General features: G+C 43.5%; 1 protein-coding gene across 2 annotated transcripts in view; it reads left to right on the forward strand.

The window, feature by feature from the left end:
- The window catches only part of prkcab (protein kinase C, alpha, b), a 101,317-nt gene that overhangs the window by 16,983 nt on the left and 63,917 nt on the right, over window positions 1-20,417 (forward strand). For both annotated transcript variants that reach the window (XM_084370584.1, XM_084370585.1), the window contains exon 3: window positions 15,458-15,540. In XM_084370584.1, coding sequence (XP_084226710.1) covers window positions 15,458-15,540 — 83 coding nt within the window. The remainder of the gene's footprint in view (window positions 1-15,457; window positions 15,541-20,417) is intronic.

The following is a 20,417-nucleotide window of genomic DNA, read 5'->3' on the forward strand; positions in this document are numbered from 1 at the left end:
TGAGGACTGTTGCTGGCATGTCTCCCAAAAGGGTGAAAGAGAAGGTGAAGCTCAGTTTACACATGTGGATCTTGCTTATATGCCTATGTCTTGACTGAAATGCTTTCAGGAACGTATTGTAGTGTACCTTTTGGATGTAATACGATATTGTTTGACACCAGCTGGCCACTTTACCGTTTCCTGTTTCAAAACGAGCCAAAACCAAGCAGCGCCCAACTTGCAGTATGCCACCCATCAGCAGGAGTGTTTATTCGTCCAACTTTCCTGCACTTCCTCAACCAAAGCTGATCATGTTTTAGCAGCCAAACAAACACATTTATGTCTGGAGATGAGCATTTATATGGGTTGGTCTACGTTCCAGCCCTCACCTGTGGTCTTGAGCTTTGGGGAGTGACCAAATGAATGAAACTGTGGATACAAACAGCTGAAATGAATGTCCTCAGGAGGGCCCTCGGGGTAGAGCCGGTACTTGTTTGCAACGGATGGAGCCCGGTAAGGTGGTTTGGGCATCCGATCAGGACGCCTCCTGCCTGGGGGCCTTCCTTCTGAGGTTAGAGCCAGAACATGCTGGAGAGAGGATCCCCCAGGAGGAGCAGGAAAACATTCATGTGGAGAGGGACGTCATTTAAAGAACGCTCTTTCTGTAAAACAAAATGGAGTGGAAGAGTTCAAAACATAGACTTCACGGAAGGTTTTCATCTTGTATCTAACATCTGACCGAATAGAAACAGTCGGTACATTCGGGTGTTACAGGATTAAAGACAACTCTGTCGATTACCTCTACGATGTTCATTTTACTATCAAAGAGACTTGGAGAACTCAAATACAAGAGTAAAGTTCTGGCATGGTCACTTAAAATGCGTCTCTTTCATGAACATATGCACCCTGCTGGTGTAGTATGTGCACACGTGTTTCGCGTGAGTGTTAACAGACTGTGCGGTAGCTGCTGGTGCAGAAGGATCAACGTAGTGTCTCTGCAGAGCGGGAATAGTAAGCCATACATCAACCTCACCCCACATGGCAACACACAGCCGGCCTGCTCACGCCTACTCACACACACACATCTATATACCGAACGGCTGCACGCTAGGGCCTGTTTCTATCCAGCAGATATTACAAAAGCACATTATCACTGCGACACCCTCGCAGGCTCTGTAACACAAACCGAATGTCAGAGAGACACGGATGCCATGACGGGTCGGTTCAGACTGTGTCAATAGCTCTTTGATCCGGGCTGCACGGACACAGTAGATTGCACTGGAACAGTGCGGCGATGGAAGCTGTTGAGTGAAAAATTAGGCCTCCACCTGTAAGAGCCGCTCTTCACATGGAGGGCTGGTAAGAAACACAGTGGCAGAGAGAGGAGCGAGAGAAGTGGGCGTAATTGTAATCTGAAAGTGAGGTTAACCGCATACGTATTCAACGGGCCGGCGAAATCTCCCCGCAGCGGAGAGCGGTTAAAATGGAGAGAAGACTCAAAACCACTCGTTCTAGGAGCTCTAGAGGTCTCTTGTTCACCACTTTGGTCCATGAAACTGGGCGCAGACGAGGGTTGGGACGATAGACGATGCCATCGATGGCTGATAGTCATCTCTGACTACTAATCCCTGATCATTGCAACATTGTGACTTAAAAGGGCCCGCGCCAGAGAGCACGACTAGTAGTATGTCCCCTCAGAGTTGCCGTAAGGACAGAGGTGTTGGCGTTTGTGACATGTAGGAGAGAAAATGAAAGGAGTTTCCAAAGAATCTCAGTTACTTCTGTGGCAACTGTGTTTCTTTTCTGTGGGACTGACATGTGCGCAAAGGTTACTTTGCAAGCCATCGCTTTGGAGTAGTCTTTAATGAAAGTCTTTTTATACGGTTAAAACAGTCTTTTAAACCTACAAACAGTGAAAACAAAAGGCAGAACTTGTAATCTTATACTGAATATGGACATTTATATCATCAAATCTTTCATTCAACCTGTATGACAGGATAAAAGGGATACAGCTCACAGGACTTCCTTTTCATAGAAGATGGCTGTAGGTTTAAATGGCAACACCATGCATTTCCAGTTTCACTGACATGCTGTATAGTCCTGCCTGCTCAATAAAAGGTCACGAGTTATTTAGTGCACCAAAGAGAGGTGGAGTGTTGACCAGATACAGTGGCTGCAGGCTGCTCTTTCTCTATATGATCTCCTGAGTTTTATTTTTGCCTTTTTGTTCCTCTGAAACTCGTCTTCTGACTCTCAGCCATTTGTTACATTATGATAGAAATATAGATTATAGCAGCTTTAAACGTATGTGATTGTCTAGTGTGCGTGGCTGTGCACATACAGTACAGCGGTTACGCAAAAAAAGCAATGTGTTGAAAAGCCGCTCCAGCAGTCCTGCAGGTTTTTACTCCCGAGAAGATGAAAGTGGTTTGAAGAGTCTGACCAACCTTCTGACCCTGCTATTCTCAAAGCTCTTTCACTAGCAGAGCTTTAAAAAAAAAAAAAAGATTATTGATGCCGAAATGAAAAAAACAAACAAAGATAAAAGTGTTGACATGGGAAAAAAAAAAAACAAGAATAAGAAGGCACAGGGTGGCGTGGGAGGTAGCAGGTGCTAATTGAAACCATCTTGCAGAAAGCACAGAATGCCATTTCGCCACAGCTGCTGCCTTTCGTTTCTTCTCTCTCTCTCCCTCGTTCGCCTCCAAATGGTACGAGCCGTGCACACGGCAGGCTGACTAATCGCTCTACACAGGCTTGGATGCAGGCGTGTGGATTAACTAGGCCAATTAGCCAAGCACAGAGACTCCTAGTGATGAGAAGAGTCATGCTCCCTTTTTCAGTCGAGTGCCATTAATCAGCGATAAAGGGGCTGAAGCGACGCGACAGTTTACTGACTGCTTCGCTGCTTACAATAGCCAGGTTTTTGGGGCTCAAGCCTCTTGACCTCAATACAGCATGACGGTGTTTCTCTGGGGCTCTGCAGTTTTTCGTGCTACAAAAATACTCTTCTGGACGGCTTAAGAGAGGGACAGAGGATGAGAGCGTGTGTGAGAGTGTGTTTTCAGGTCTGTGCATCTTTAAGGAGGCTGCGGCCACACGTGTGACCATGTGCGAGCTTTCTCCGAGCATCTGTACCAGCCTCTGGGTGATGCCGTGTGGATGTACAGTATGTGCGTGTATAATTACATGCGTATCTGTGTCTTTGTCGGTGTGGTCGTGGCACAGAGCGGGCCTCCCGGTGGGAGTTGTCCAGCCTGCTCTTGTCTACTTGGCTGCTGTGCAGTACACTGGCCGCAGCTGACCCTGGATCAGCTCAGCAAAACACGAGGACGGGGAGCCTCCAACCACTGTGTCGACTGACTCACAATCAGCAAACACATTTTATTAAAATGTGCTTTATTCCCTTCTCCACCTTCCACCATCTTATTCGATTTTATACCAATCTCAGACACGTAATAGAAAGTCAGAGGTGTCTCCCATGTCTCTTCTATCTAACTGCGGGCACTAATTTAATGTAAAATGAATTTGTGAGTGTTGTTATTGAGGATGTACTACCTGGTCCTTCATGCACGCAGAGAGCTACGATGAATCATCTCAATTTAGGTATCATGTTTGTTCAGTTGACTTCAGCTGGACTCCCATCACGGGGGTAGAACTGTGACTCATACTACTATACATTTACTACGATTCACGCAGCTCAACCTAAGCATCGCTGGAATAAAAATGCGTTTTTCTATTAAATCTTGTGCCGTTTTGATACTTGCAAAACATATTTGAATCAGACATCATGTTCATCTGACACTTTCACCAGATCTGGTGTGAAAGCCTCTGATCAGCAGAGGATCTTCAAATAAGTTGTAGTGAAAGCAGCTACCAGTTGTAATATTCATCTTGAAGTTCAGAATGAAATGAATATCCAGCAAGGCTTTGATCTGACCTAAACATTACTTTAATTCCAGCTCAAGGGCGCTCTGGTATGTTTCTTGAGCGAACTGTGAAGTTTTCCTTTACTTTAAGCTCTGATCTTTGTGTGTCAGTGATTGAACAAGTTGCTGGGGCTCGTTTGAGACCGTTTTAGGTTTTTGCTTTGAGTCAGCCTCGTTAACAGACTTTATAATCTTGTAAAAAATATATTTTGTCTTCATCTTCTGAGCAATGGGATCCAAAGTGAAGATGCATTTTCTGCCCAAGTTTGAACAGTTTTGGTTATTTCACATGAGAGGATTATTTTTCAGAGCTGAATGCAAAAAAATCCAAATTGTGATTGTTTTGACAGATATTGCTGTTGTGACAGAGCTCATGATTTTAGCAGGAATGGTCATTTTAGCATTTAATTTTAAAGGAAGGTAGCTCCAAAACTATCACCTCTTGGTACAAACTGGTATTACGAGACAGGATGAGCCAGGGCTAGCTTGTTAGCATGCTAACTTCTGCAACACAGTATGTAGATGTCTTTGACATAACAACAACAGTTTATTTGAAATCTGTTGTTAATGAGACAAGTTGAGTACCTGAGGATGTGACTTCATAGAGTATAGAGAGATAAGAGACTACATCCTGCAACCCCTGCAGCCTGAGAGCCACGTCCCCCACAGCAGCCAAAGCTAATGTTAGCATACCTGTAGTCATTGCTGAAGAGCTGAAACCTCCATGGACGATGACACTTTATCGTGTCAACAACTTAATTTACATCTAATTAGCTAGTAGTGTAGTATATAGTTAGTTGTATAATGTGTTGTCAGAGATAGCTGGGCTTTTTTCACTGTCTTTGTTGACGTTAGCTGAGCATTTTTTACTAGTGTTAGCCAACATTTCTATACCAACATGTTATTTAGTACTGTAAAACAGTATGAGAGATTTTTTTCGAGCATGAAACCATTAGTGTGTGATTTGCACACTATTTGCATGGAAATGCTACCACATGCAAGAACTGTGGCAGTAACGTCAACAATAATAGACCTTTTGACAACCCTAACCCTAACCCTTGCTTTGATATGGAGTGAGTACGAGAAACAGTATGAGGCAAGACAAAGGTCAGGCACAAACAACAAGCCGACATATTTGAGGAGCCGGCGTACCAACTGGTTTATCTGCCACATTGTATCAGCATCGAACATTATAGCCCTTTAGCAAAGTTTAGTTGTTTGTATCTTATATAATCCATAGGTTATGTAAACTTTTTGAATGTGTTTACTCACTGAATACAGAGTGTGCTTTATAATTGTTAATTAAAGCACATTTTTCTATTATAGGTGTTTTTCTCGACCACAGAAGTGAGTTTTGATCAAGGTCACTCTTTTATACGGAGCGATTCTTTTTCATCTCGCTGTATCTGACAGGAAAATCTGAAAGACGAGAGACCGAGAAGATGAAAAGCAAGACCTGTGAGAGAATTTGTGTGACAAAATAAGAAGTGTCTTGTTTGTGTTTCAAAATGTCCTGAGACAAATTTAGCCTTGACTTCAATGGTCCCAAACAAATTAGTCTAGGACATGCAGTGCCGCGGGAGTGGAAGATGCTCTGATGTTGATGTGTGTTATCAGCCTGCCCCCAGGCACCAGACGTGGCTGTGACCTTTGTCTTTTGCCTGACCGCCTGCTCTCGCTGTGTGGGCTGCGCACATAGAGTCCCCGTAAGCAAAGCCATCACCTGAGGCGTGTGACTGTAGTTGAGCTTTTACACATGGGTGTGTTTGCATGTGTGCTTCCTAACACCTCCCATAGACAGATAGCTGGTCTATTGTACGGTCTAATTTGGTCCTGTCTGTGTGCAGCAGTGTCAGCCTTCTGCAAGGACCACAGCTAGCCAGACTCATTACATTACTACCACTGTGACACCTGATACACAGACGCAGGGGGCTCTGTGCCAGACCACTGCAGGTGATGCATCACTGCCTGGACCAGATGCACTGAGTGTACTTGATGGTGTGTCTGTCTTGTCCGACAGAAATGTGTTTGTGTGTGTGTGTGTGTGTCTGTACATCTGCTTGATGAAATGAACGTCTGTGCACATCTGTGCTCATATATAAATATCATAAATCTAAGTCCATAAATGTGTATTCATGTGCAAGTGTGTGTACACTTAAAACTGTGTGTTTATGTGTGTGTGCGTCTGTGTTCAGAGTCATATTTAATTCATGAGGCAGTATCACTATTTCCCTTGTGTGACTCAGACATGTCTGGCAGCCAAACACTCCCACCTGTAGTTCGGAATAATTGATCCAGTCCCCCTGCAGCCATTTCTTAATACAAACACTATTATTGCTGCAAAGAGTGTATTCATTCAAGTATTGTCTGCATGTATATGTTGTGTGTGTTTGTGTGTGTCTGTCTGCATCACACCCGATAATACATGTAATGCATGATAATGCATGTTACATGCTGATTTCTTTAAAATACTTGATGTATTCCAGGGGTGTATGGCAGCTAATGACATGACGTCATAAAGTCTTTGAGGCTACAGTGAGGCTTGTACTCAGGCACAATGGTTCCTTAAGCTAAATGCTAAAATGCTCACAATAATATGCTGGTGTTAAGCAGGTTGGCTAAAATGTTTACGACGTTCACCATCTTAGTTTAAAGGAGACATATTATGCTCATTTTCAGGTTCATCAGTGTATTTTGGGTTACTACTAGAATACGTTTAGATACTTTAGTGCACAATAAACACATTAGTTTTCTCAAACTGTCCAGTGCTGCAGCGCTGTATTCCCCCTCTGTCTAAAATACTCTGTTTTAGCTCCTGTCTCTTTAAGGCACCCTTCCTCCTGAATAGCCAGTCTGCTCTGATTGGTCAGCTCACACACGCCTGATCCTGCACCGCTTACAACAACAGAGCAGCGGTACTAAATCAATTCTTACATGCCAAACTAGCTGCTAGGCATAAATTATGCAAATGTATGACTCGATGATGTAGTGTGATGTCACAAAGTCACAGAATTAAAGGCACGACTACTGATGAGGCATTCAGGAACAGTGTTTTCTGTGGGAGAGCGGGTACTTTGACCTTTTGAACTTTCAAGATCTTTAAATGCATGAGAACCCATATATCACACTCAAGGGAAGGCAAAAAATGAAAAAGCATAGTAGATCTCATTCAACATGTTAGCATATTATTTAGCTAGAAACACAAAGTCGAGCTAAGACTAATGGGAAAAGTCATTAGTTTTGCAAGAATTTGGTCATAAATAGGCAAAATGTATGGCGTTAGATGAATAGGGGATCAAAGTTATGATAATTCATCCTCTGGGGAACATGAAGGTCTGTACCAAATTTCATGGTTCTGCATCCAACAGTTGTTCAGCTATGTCAATAAGAACCCAAAATGTCAAGCTCATAGAGGTGCAAGAGGAAAACAGAGGTAATCAAAGTCTTGATTTGTCCGTACAAAGCTTTATGTCGATCCAGCTGAGAAGTTTTCCTGATAAGTGGCAACTATGTAGGCCAGAAGCGCGAGAGGAAAAATCAGAAGATCAACAAAACTATATGCTGTATTTAACTGGGAACCACAAATGTCAATCTCATGGTAGCACTTGAAGTGTGAGAAGATCTCCAAAGTCGATCCGATTTTGGGGACCAAGTACGTCTTTCATCCTCTAGCATTCAAGATATTTCAGTCTCAACCAACCATCGTCATCCTTAGCGCTTAGCCTCTAAAAAAGTTGATCCTTTTGATAAGAGAGATTTATTGTCTTGGGCTGCTGGTTTGAACCACTCAGGAGATGCACAAGAAAACACACAAAGTGAGCACGATTTCGATGTGTTTCACAGCTTAAACAGGCCTTGTGGCTGTTTGGTGTCTCTGATGGCAAGGGAGAAAAAACAAACCACAACACGCAGAAAACAAAACAAAAAAAACCCAGCGTGCTCCCTGGGGACATTGTCTTTTACTGCCTGTGTCTGCTGTAACAAGCTTCCCAGACATGCATAATCAAACACAGATCTCTGAGGACAGGGAGCCGAGGTGATAACTACCATCTCCTGTCAACCTGCGGCGCCGTGTGGGAGGAGATATAGGAGGTGGGGTTTTCAACAGCATGCAATATGTGATGCAATATGACGAGGCCAAATTATCGCTGACCTCCACTGAAAGTCCTCCGACCCTCTCTCAACCAATCAGATGTTACGAGGTTCCCATATTCTCCTCTGTGAACACAAAGGAGTTCAGGGAGTTTGTGAAGATTGTTGCGTTTGCTTTGTTAAAGAATGAGCTGTGACTCTGTAACTCAGTCCATCAGCGGTCTTTGTGAACGGCTTTATTGTTGCTTTCAAGGTCACATAGTCGCTGGTAACTGTGTGTGTGTGTACCTACTGTACGTCTTTGTCCGCTATAGCATGCATTATTAAATGCATGTGCTGAAATTGAGTTTCCAGGCCTTTGTTGTAGCTGCGGCTCTGTTCATCACCTTCCTCTGCAGGTACACACTGCTTGACGGTATACCCTATATCACACGTACTGCATCTCCCAAGGGTGGTGGGAAAAGGACAGGCTTATGTTGTGATGCTGAGGCAATGAGGAGCCATATTTCCGTCAAAGTATTTTTTATGGACATTTTGAAGTAACGCATTCAAAAAACTTGATGGAAATGGCAAAACCAGAAAGAAAAGGAAATGTTTTGCTCACCTGACGTGGTTTCTGCCTTCTTGAAAAGAGTTAATGCAGTTAGAGGGAGATAGAAAAACACTTTTTCCTGATAAGTTCTTACAAAGATGCAAAGATAAGTCCTCTTCTTTTGCAATGGTATAACCGTTCTCTGACTGGAGAATTAGCGCCACCTACTGCTTATTTTGATGAACCAACTACTAATAATCGCTTAACAGTAGATGGATGGAAACAAAGCATTTATTTGCATTTGCAACAAGGGACAGGCCTCGGGGGGCCTTTGATACCATGCTTGCGGGTCTAATTTACTGAATTTTACCACATCCAACATCTATTCTCAGATTAAAGTTTAAGATGCATTTTCCACCAAAATACTTTTACTTTTGGCTGCTTCATCTGAATGAACCTCCCACCTGTGATCTGTGTGCTCTGCTTGGGCACCAAAATAATGAGCAGAAAAGCAAAGTGAATCAGTCACGGCCAGAAAAATATCAAAAGGCGAATGTAATGGATTTCAATTTGGAGAGATCAACTGGAAGTCGATATAACGATGTTTATTGAGTTTAACAGCAGCAAAGGACGATCAGTGTGGTGCATCTTCATCAGGAAAAGACCCGTTATGACGGGAGACAGTCAATCCCACAGAGTCTAGACACAGGTGGTGGTGGTGGTGGTGGTGGAAACCTGAATCATCCTGAGGGACAAGGTGGTGATGGGGAGGTGGTGGGTTACAAAGACGGAATGATATTTAAAGAACAGCGTCCGACGACTGATTGGCAGGTGAAAAGACCATCGACCAGACACGGTGATGTCAGAATAGTGAATGAAAGAGAGATATCTTCCCTGCTGACACTGAAGTCTCATAAAATGTTCTGTGGTGGTGTTGGTATCATTATATTTGTCTTTAGAGCGATATGTTCTGGAAACTCAATTGATTAAGTGTTTTTATACAGTATATGAAAGAACAGAATGCCAGTGGACTAGAGAATATCATCCAGCACAAAATCAAAACATATTGCTGTGGCTTCTCCGGCTGTCCAAGCTGTCACTGAGTCGCTCCAACTGTGGCCATCGATCTCCGTTAGTCCCTCGAGAGAGCTGGTGGCTATGGGTTACGTGACCCGGGGCTCTGGGAATCTCAGATCTGCCACTCAGCGCAGTGGCAGGAGTTCAGAGGTCGCACTGTTAAAGCCCTCTGGAAGAGACACAACATGATTATGCGGAAAGATGCATTGTCATACACACAAGTAGCTCAGAGTATGGACATAGAAGAGGGTCGTTCTTATTTATGTGCAGATGAAATGTCCCAGTGTGAGAGGAGAAGGCTAGTGGAAGCGATCAGGACGGTAAACAACGAACGGATATAGTTTCTCTTTGAGCTCTATCAAAATTTGATGAGAACTTGACACACGCTGAAGTGAAGCTCTCTGCTGTATGCAGGCAACAGTCCCACTATTGGCCCATTGTACGCTTCTCCCCGTGGTTCCTCTTTTCAGCTCGTTCCACCTCTCTCATTCAGCACTCGCACAGCGTCGGGAAAAAGCTTTTCACTCATCGTTCACTGTTCTCTCGCGTGCTCCTGAGATATGTCTTTGTGCTCGCACACAGACGCTCCGCCGCCGGTTTATTTATAGTGTCCATTGGCCAGGTGTAGAGGTGTGGAGGAAATGTCTTCCCTCACTTCTCCACCACAGTGGGGTTCAGGACAAACTGTTCCAGCCTTGGCCAGAATCGAGCCTAAAAATAACCAAGAGAGGAAAACACACCCTCACCCTCAGCCTCTCCTCTCCTCTCCTCTCCTCTCTTTCTCCTCTCCTCTCCTCTCCTCCCCTCTCCTCCTCTGTCATTCTTCTCGGCTGAAATGACAAACAATCTGCAGAAAGACCACAGAGCCATAACACGGGGAGAAACAGAGCGTTTTACAGGATCAGGAAGAAGCTTGTCTGTCTGCGTTTATATAAAGTGCGTGGCAAAAAGAGGGAGGCAATGAATTAAGAGAGTGAGGAGGAATGAGTGCAGAGACCTGGAAATATGTTCGCAATTTTCCACCTCTGCTTTTCCTGTCTGGAAAATCAATGTTTTGTGTTTTTTTTAATTAGTTTTTGGTGAGATGCCTGAAATAATGTTTGTGGTTTTTCAGGAAGACATTAAAAGCATCAGTAAAACACCAACTCGTGTTTTGTTGTGCGCATTTGAAATCCCAGTCAGCACTTTCAACTGGAACGCCTCCTGAAGTCGGATGTCTGATTCAAAGAGTCGGACCTCGCCAACCCTCAAAATCCAAGATGGCTGCTTTGCGACTCGACAGCTGTGAAAGCTGAATATACTGTTTATTAGCACTTCTGTCTCGTCTGGTTGCGATGGTAATAATTACGTACGACTATTATCCACGCCCCTGGGGTGAGAGTCCTGTGACTCACCCACAACCCTCCATGTTCGTCCTTTGGTCTCAACATTATCTTCGGACATGCGCATACTCCTGCGACAATCATGCCGTCCTCTAGTGGTTCGACGGGCCTATTACATATTTCAGACTGGCTTGAGCGAGGACGATGATTGCTTCCGGATCGGCCAACAAAAATGCTTCTTCCCTGCAGCAGCACTCAATTTCCTACCTGACTTCACCTCGACAACACGTTGCCACTAATGTGATGTAGATGTCAGAGCACGACAGCTGTCTGAACAGATTTCACATTTCTGACTCCCTTCAAAACATCTCTGCCGTCATAGGAGCCCTAAACCCCTGTGGATTTGTTCCCTCCCTCTCCGCCTATTCAGCCATCCTCTCGCGCACTTCCTTCTTTTCCTCCTGTGGATCGCAGATCAAAGCCTCGCTTCTCTTTGTGTTCGGATGCACTCTGGGAGCCCGGATCAATTGAATGTGTCTGGAAGGTATTGAGTTGAGGCTCTGCAGGTGTCCTGCCCTCTCCCTTATCTCCACCGCAGGCTTTTCATCTGGGCAACAGCACAGCATAATTCTATTAACGCTGGCTTGGTAGATTAGCAATTTCACCAGATTAGCCGGGGCTAAACCCCACACTTTAAAGGATCAGGAGTGGAGGGCTGGGGATGGAGAGGTGTAGGAATGCCATCACAGTGTGTAGCAGTGTGCAAACATTGGCCTTACCTATACACACAGACACACAAAGTATGAATACAAACATTGGGTATGATGCGCTTTCTGCCTTCCACACAGTCGCAAGACAGCGTTTGTGTTGTGTAAGCTGCTTTGTAATGCCAAAGCTCCTTATCTCTACGCTTATGCAATTAGGCTGGTGAAACAAAGCCCATAGTAATTAATCATAACATCCCTGACGATACAGTATGTCACTGTGTCACCTCTGCTCCCGCTGCCTCACACAGCTCTCCCTGAGAGGACGAAAACCATCTGGAGACACTTCTTACTACTTTCCCAGTCAGATTTCTGTGCCTGAGTCATACGGAGAAGATTTATTATAGTGGCATTAAAACCAGCAAGAAAATAAGTCTTAATTAAGGACTCCTCCACCTCTTTTTCCCTCTGAGCAGAGGAGAGTCTGAAGAAACTTATGACGATTCAACCCATGGTGAGAGGTGTAAATGTAAGGTGTGTGAGGCGTCTTCACAGCTTTCCTCCTGATTGGTCTGCATGTAACGTTGCGTATGCTCCCAGAGCGCCTCTGTGTTTCAGCAACTGCAGCATACTGGCTCCTGCTCCTTAAGACAGCTTTTAGATTAATGTGTATCAGAGTGTGTGTGTGTGTGTGCATGAAACTAGACGCCAGGGATTATAGTCAGAGAGAAACACTGTCTCTGTCTTGTGTAAGTCTTGGTAAGCCTGCCACACACGCACACACACACATGCACCAATGCGCACACACAGTCCAAAGCTAGATTTATCCGTTCCACCATACGCAGCTTAACGGCCCTTCTTCACCTCTGAACTGAGATCAGTGTCGAGTCAGTGTGCTCAGCTCCGCGCTGCACCACCAGCACACACTCAAGCTGGTCTGAGATCAGCACCGAACAGCGGCGGCGATGGACGAGTGGGTGTGTGTGGCTGAAGGTGTGAGGACGGAGGGTGAGGACGGACGTCACTACGCCTGTGATTCACTTTTTTGAAAACAGGCACATGCGGGGAGGAAAAAGAGAAAGCGGAAGGTTTGCACGGAGTTAATCCTGATGAGTGAAACTGTAAAAATACACACAGCACATTTTGTGTGTTTCGTGCTCTTCCTTTACGTGTAAGCAAATGTTTGCTTAATTTCACTGACAGCACAGTGGGCAAGATGTGGGCTGGGAGGATTCAAAATTTGACTGCAGGGCGAGTTGGAGGTGGATTTGAAGTGGGAATGAAAGCTCTGAGGTCAATACCAAAACAGTTGCTAATGCACTTGGCAGTGACAGAGAGAAAATCTTTTTTTTTCAAGTCTTTCAGGAAATGCAGAATGGTCTCATCTGTGGTTGCTCTCTCTGTTTCTGTCCTCATCTTTTTGAATTTATTAAAAGATCATTAATAAGGCTGCTTTTAGGAGTACACAAATACATTCTGCTCCTAAGAGGGCCTGAAATGTCATGTAGGCTAATGGTGCTAGCCAGGGTTGAGGGTTCAGTAGCATGACATCCTTGTGAAATCCGAATCCTTTCAAGTCCCTTTTTGAATCCACCAACATTTGAAAGAAACTACTGTTCAGAGTTTCAATTTAAGTCTCATTTTGTTAGCTGGTGAGTCATAAACAGAGCCATAAACAGGATCCTTTTAAATCCTACACACTGGACCTTCAATGTTTAATACTGTCTGCTGCATTGAAATACAGCTGCAGCCTCTTGATTATTACAAATTATTCAAATACTATGTCGATGTGCTATGAGCTAAATGCTAACGTCAGAACGCTTACACACTAAAATGACACTGCTACCATCCTGATGTTTAGCAGGTCATGTTTACCATGTTCACCATCTTAGTTTAGCGCGTTTTCATGCTAACGTTGCTATTCAGCACATAACTTAAGGGGAACGTCATTATGTCATATCCACCTTATTCCTAGCCAGCGTGATACATGGCGCCAGTTGTGGTCGAGAGTGATTGGTACGGCATACCATTGTTTTATTAAGCTGTAGGTTAGCCACCTGATTGATTGAACACTGCCACCACTATTACTATTGCTGACTTATGTTAGCTCCACCAAGCACTGGAAGTGTCACCCGTAATTGTTTCCCCAGTTACCTCCCACGTGACCTCCTCAGGAAACTTGCGGATAACCCAGAGTATTGGACAAACGTTTTGATATGAAGCGAAAGGGAAAGGTCAGGAGATCAACTAAATGATTAACTGATGACTGAATGTCAACCACAATTCATTGCAATCCATCCAATGGTTGGTGTGAGAAAACTTTGGTTTTCAACCTCCTCACAAGCCAAAGGATCACCAAAGTCGGCAGGACTCATTCATCCCATGAATGTTTGTACAAGCTTCCTGACAATCCATCCACAGAAGCTGTTGGGATATTTCAGTCTGGACCACAGTGGTGGCCCAACTGACTGAACATTATCACCATCCACAGACCCACGCTGCTACCATCGCTGAAAATTCCCCACCCACACGGCTCCTCGAAAATTCTCATCATCTGCATTTACACCTGTGCGTGGCCTGCTCCTGTACAATATGAAAATGACAAATGGCTCAGATGACAACTTGAGAGCATGGATAAATCACTTTGGGCTACTATTTTGCTGAGCTTTTGTATCGCCCTCCCTCTCTCTCTGCCTCATTTCTACTTTATTACTGAGAGAGATGAATTCATACTGTACGCTGCCACTGGCTCAGCACCACAGCGGTGGCAGGGGAATATCCATCTCTGACATACATACACAGACCATAGTAGGATTAAGATTATGATGATGAAGAGAATCATTATGCTTAAAATACTGATGATGATACTATCTATCTGAAATGGATGTAATTAAGCGAGTACCATGATACAATAGAGCCTTTTGCGTGGACAGTTGAACCTCCTGCTGTTTCTTGGACTTATCGGGAAACTCAGTTCTGTTGTTTAACCGATGGCCGTCAGATTGTCTGGCAAGTGTGGCTTAGCTGGCAGATTTAGAGACAAATACCCCACAAATACGCCGTTGGTAGAGCACAGAAGTGCGCACGAAACAAACAGGCAGCTTGACAACAAGCGAAGCAGACAGATTGTGTGAGAATCAGAAAGAAGAAAGCATTTTAAATAATGGCATGGAAAAAATACAGTGAGAGTCAGAGTGGGAGTCATCTTGTGATCTAGCTGTCACAGATGTCCACGCTTTTCGCTTTTCCCTCCAGATCCACGGCAGCGTCCAAATGTAAATGCCAGCGTCGCTGACGTGAGAGCAGCGTCAGGTGTCATGTCGGCCGTGTCAGCGCTGAGTGACACTTTTGGTCGGGGCAGATCCCAGTTCACCGGGAGACGATGATGCAATCAACCCAGCAGACTGCGCAGAGCCGACGGCTGCAGAACACACAAGATCATGTAGTGACATTTTCTGTGTGGGCGTGAGTGTGGGAGTGCATGCGAGTCTGTCTGTCGGTCTGCATTTGTTTGTGTGTCCGTACGAGAGAGGCTTGTCAAAATCTCTCTGAGGTTGATTGATGATCATTTACATGCACATTCTCTCGTTTTTTCCGCCTTTCCTCTTCCCTTGCTCCCTCTGTCTCTCGACCACTTGTTACTAAAACAGCAAACAGAATTAGGATATCATACTTTATGTGCGAGTGTGTTTATATTTTTCCCCTGAAGAGGCAGATTTGGCGGTTGACTGCACTTTATGTGCACGTAAGAACAAGGTCACAATGTTGTGTCATACTCTGCTGCTATAAAACTGTCTTCTCTCTTTCTCTCTCTTCTTCCAGTGTGCTGTTTTGTGGTTCACAAACGCTGCCATGAGTTCGTCACCTTCTCCTGTCCCGGAGCTGACAAGGGTCCTGACACAGACGTAAGTTGTCAGTACTTTATGCATAACCTGAGTGCACCTATCTGCTCACAAAGACACCCAACAGTACTTTTGATCAATAGCAGTACAGCATGCAGTATGTCTACGTAGAGGAAAAATATGCTTCCAAAAAGCAGGAATTGATATTATTATCCAGCATTCACGCACTGTGTGTAAAAATGGTTGCAGTTTCACACAAGAGTGACAGAAGTGCAGAGTAGGACCTTTTCTTTTTTGCCTAACACGCATCAATGTGAACACCATTCATATGTCAGACACACAGAGAGAGCCAAAAAGCGGAGCTAAAAGCAAAAAAGCAGAGTTTGAATGTCTGCTGCAGATGGATGGAGCTCTGTGTCAAAGGGAGTCAAGTCTGCTCAACAAGTTCAACAGGAAACTGAAACTCTCCGGAGCTCACTGTGTGTAGGTGCACATTACTTCCAGTAAAATGTTGAAGGCAGCAGTTTTAGCGGGAGCGTTTGTGTAACTGTGAACATTGTAAGGGACAATCGGAAAACTGAGATTCCAGAAAAGGTGATGGTGCCTCTCTCATCTTTACAGATTTAGGGCAAGAAAGTCCGTTCGCACTGACCAATAAACAGCACTCGAGACTATCAGTTATATGAGAGAAGTCAACCCTCTACCTGCAGTATATCTCACAGCTCATTTGTTGTTGTTATCAGCAACTGTTTGCTTCCTCACATCAGGCGTGATAACGTTGTCCCTCATTAGCTTCCTCTCTTTCCCCCGAGCACATCTGATTCTGTGGGAGCAGGGTGGGTGGCGCTTTATCAGTGTTGGATTCTGACCTCTGCGCTCCCTCGGGATCTCTCGCCGGAGTGCATGTGTGGCCCCGCTGTAACAGTTGAACCTCAGGCTCCTCTCCCCGCCGGCCAGGAACGGGTATCTGTCCTTGGTTAGATAAGAGATGGAGGTCATGCACCGATGTCTGTGGACTTACATGCAACAAGCTTTATCGAGCCAATAACATGTGCAGAGGATAAGCCTCCATACTTTTCCGTCAAACACAAAACGCCAATGAAGACGCAATCACACACCGACACCAGTATCCTCCAACATCAAGATCTCTAAGTTTTTAATCGCTCCGCCACCTTTTGTACATTTGATTAACTGTAATGAAGATACTCTGTTCCGTAACTTCAGAAGGTGTTTTAAAAAGCCTTTACCAAACTTTAATCAAAGCGATCGCTCCATATTGGCTTCGCCTCCTCATTACTCTCGCTCCTCCCAAGACGCCCTTGTTCATTTTCTGTATCACTCCTGAGCAACCTTCTTGTTATTCAACCATGCATCTCCTCAGCTCCGTCTGTCTATCTTCCTGCCTAACTCTGTCTTCCTGCTTCTCTCTTTTATCTCTCACACGCATACACACGCACCTACATTTTTTATTTTTTTTTTGCTTCAAGTACCCATTGTGAATGTTTGTCTGCCTGTTTTTGTGCCCATTATCTTCTGACGGGCTTCGAGTGAATAGCGAGCCCTTGGAGGGCGGACCTCTTTGAATTCCAAGTGATGATACGGGACTAGTTCATACACAAGCAGCAAAGCACTTTTTAATTTTGTAAGTTTTTGACACTTTTCTCAATTAAAACAGTTTCCATGCGGCATAATTAAGTTGAACTGCAGACCAAACAGTCAACTCGCCTGTGATATCACCCGGTCTGTTTCCAGTGGATCGTGCACATGATGCTCAATGCTATCTATATAGCAAAGGTAGCCCTACAGTTACGTTGACTGATTGTCGGCAGGTATCATTATAGTGTCTCAAAGGAAATAAAATGTGAATCCTAAAGGAACACTTCACTCACAAATGAAAAAATTCAGTCATTATCTACTCACCTTCGGGTGAAGTTTCGTAGTCCAGAAAGCGTTTCTCGAGCTTTACAGCAAAACTCTGTTGCAGCACTCTCCTAAGCAACTCCAGTAGATGGGAAATAGCTCCATACAGCTCGTCTGGTGTAATCCAAGTCTCCAGAAGCCCCGAGTGCAAGATCGCTTACTACGTTATTACATGAGAACACACAAATCTTCAAGCTCAGTCTTCATTTTGATCTCAATACGCACCTGCAAAGTTTCATGACTGCATCTTGCACAGTTGTGATGCAATCACTTTGACTAGACCTGTCCACAGACAGACAGATAGACAGACATTTTTTTCTATTGTGCATAAACAAACATTACAGGGACAAACAGACACAAAGATAATTGTATAACATTTGCAGAATTAACAAGTAGGCCCAAATAATTAAGAATTTGTTGTAGAAAACATTTCACAAACTTTGTAAAGTTTCTCCAAACTCTTCAAGTCTTAAAATTTGGCGATTTCTAGAGGGAGTCTGGAGACTTTCTCTACGGGAGACAAAGAAAGTTGCCTTTATTGGTTACAATCTTTTAAACCTGACATGTTTACTGTCAGTAAAATGTTGTCTTGTGTAAAATCGCTTCTGTGGTAGTTCCCGTAACAGCTTCATTTTATCGAGTTGAAATCAGTTTTTTAGACGTTTTGTCTATTGTGCATTGTTAAGGTTCTGAAAAACACTGCAACGAAAAAGAAGACAAGCTGCCCGAGATTTCTAATTTCGTTATAAATCACAGCTAAAACTTTAAAAATAAAATCACTTCTATTGGAGCAGGAGACTGGCTCGGTTTGCCACAACTTACATTTTTCATTTTAATTGTCATTTAAAACAACCAGTCCAACTGAAGACCGCAAGTACTTATAGTACTTTTAATTGCATTTTTAAAAATTTTAAGCTGGGCACTATAGTTTGTAGCACATTTTATGCAAACTGGAGCAAATAGTGTATTTGTTGGGGACTATTTTCTCATGGCGGATTAATACATATTTGGTGTGATTGAATATGAACAGCAGCAGGACTGAAATTTAAGTACAGTGAACCTGTTAGTCATCGCAGTGAACAATCATGTCGCCCAGTGCAACAGTTCACCTTCATCAGATTCATCAATTCCTCGTCAGATCTTGACAGTAAGAAAAATAACAAACATGACCAGACTTATGCTGCAAAAATGAGTCGATTCATTGATTAATCGGCCTCAGAGTGATTGACGATGACTCACAGACACCTATCCATCCATCCCTCTCTATCACCGTCCCTCCATCACGCTCCTCCATCCTCTGCTTCTGAATCAGCGTGGTGTCATGACTCTCTGAATCTGGCTTAAGGCTCGGACACGGACAACACACACACACACACACACACACACATTGTCACTTTCTCTCTCACTCACACACCCTCTGGCCCTTTGCACTGTGGGTTGTGGGTGACCCTTGGGCCGGCGTCGGTGCGTGAATGGCGTCATCTGTCCGATGGCAGATGCTTTGATCCGCTCCCAGAACAACGTGGAGACGAGAGAGAGGTGTTCGCATTAGCATCTGACTGAAAAGTGCTCTCTCCCTCGCTCTCTTCTCTCTCTGTTTTTCATTCAGCACATTGTGAGGCGTAGGTGGTAAATAGTGCTGTATTATCAGTCAAGGATCACTCTGGAAGCAGTGAATGAAGGTGACTCATCAATAGAGAAACAATATGGGTTTCACAACCAGGTTACATGAACATAATAGACCGAGATCTTTCACCATATCAAGCTCTTCTAGAACATTCCCCTTTCCTTTTTCTAATATTACTTCATTTCAGTGACAGATTTGTTTGCTGTGACCGGGGAGATTATGCTTTACATGGCTGTATTGCTGTTATTCTCCTTCAGCAAATCCTCTTTGCAACCATCTGTCTTTTTTGCCCTGTTCATTAACAGCACTGCTGCAGAGCGCTTGCATGTGTTTCATGTAGTTTAGATGGCTTCGTTTTTTCATCCCCAGCAATGTGTTTGGTTTATCACGTGTGTTTGTCTTACTGCAGGATGTTTTTCACATATTTGTGATATTTGAAAATTTGAGTGTTGTGGAGATTTAGTGTCTAAGACAGTGGTGGACTCAGGATGTTTGAGGGGCAGGGGTGATTTATAGTGAACTGGAAGTTCACCAGTGATCTAAGATGTTAAAAAATACTGTATATTCTTTCAAGACATTTCTGGCCCAAAGCTGACTTGACCATGTGCACAATATTAAAGTCTCTTCAGGGTTGTGAAATATTCAGCCCTCCAAGCTTTGGAAAAGGTTAGATTATCAAGCACAGTGACTGAATGTGTGGAAGAAAATGACAATTGTCTGCAGATTTTGTTTTGGTCAATTAATCTATTAAAAGGTGCACTATGTAGTTTTGGGGAAGATATTTTAATCAAAAGAGGAAGATCTTCATTGACTGATATTTCATGACTGAATAAACTTGATAAAGAAGCTGACCTTAAAGGAGCACTATGTAGTTTTGGAGAATAAATTCAAACTCAGAATTTGAATATTTACAATATCAATAAGGTAATAATACATAATCAGAAATATTTATCCTTTCCATAACTGAATAAACAAGAAAATAAGGTCCTCAGAACACTTTTAAAACATTATGAAACTGTTTTGTCTTTTAAGGTCAGTTTGTTTATTCAGTCATGAAAACAAAGGCAGTTTGCTTATTTTGTTTGTTTAGGCATAAAAAATCTGCCAGTGAAGATCTTTCTCTTCTGATTTAATTAATTCATTCATTAAAACTGATCAATTTCTTCCCCAAAACTACATAGTGCACCTTAAAAGGACAACACAGTGTTATTACTTTGTTTATGTTTGCTGGAGAAATATGAATTAGCAGCAAATTTAAGAAAGTCCTGAATAGTATTGTTTTCATTATTTCTAACACAATTGAAATTATTAACTAATAGAGACAACTTCACTTCACTTGTAATAAAGTTGGCACCGCCGCCACCTAATTGAAACTATCACATGTTGCCAAGCA

The sequence above is a fragment of the Pagrus pagrus genome, assembly GCF_965226575.1.
Source record: "Pagrus pagrus genome assembly, chromosome: 13".
Lineage (NCBI taxonomy): Eukaryota > Metazoa > Chordata > Actinopteri > Spariformes > Sparidae > Pagrus > Pagrus pagrus.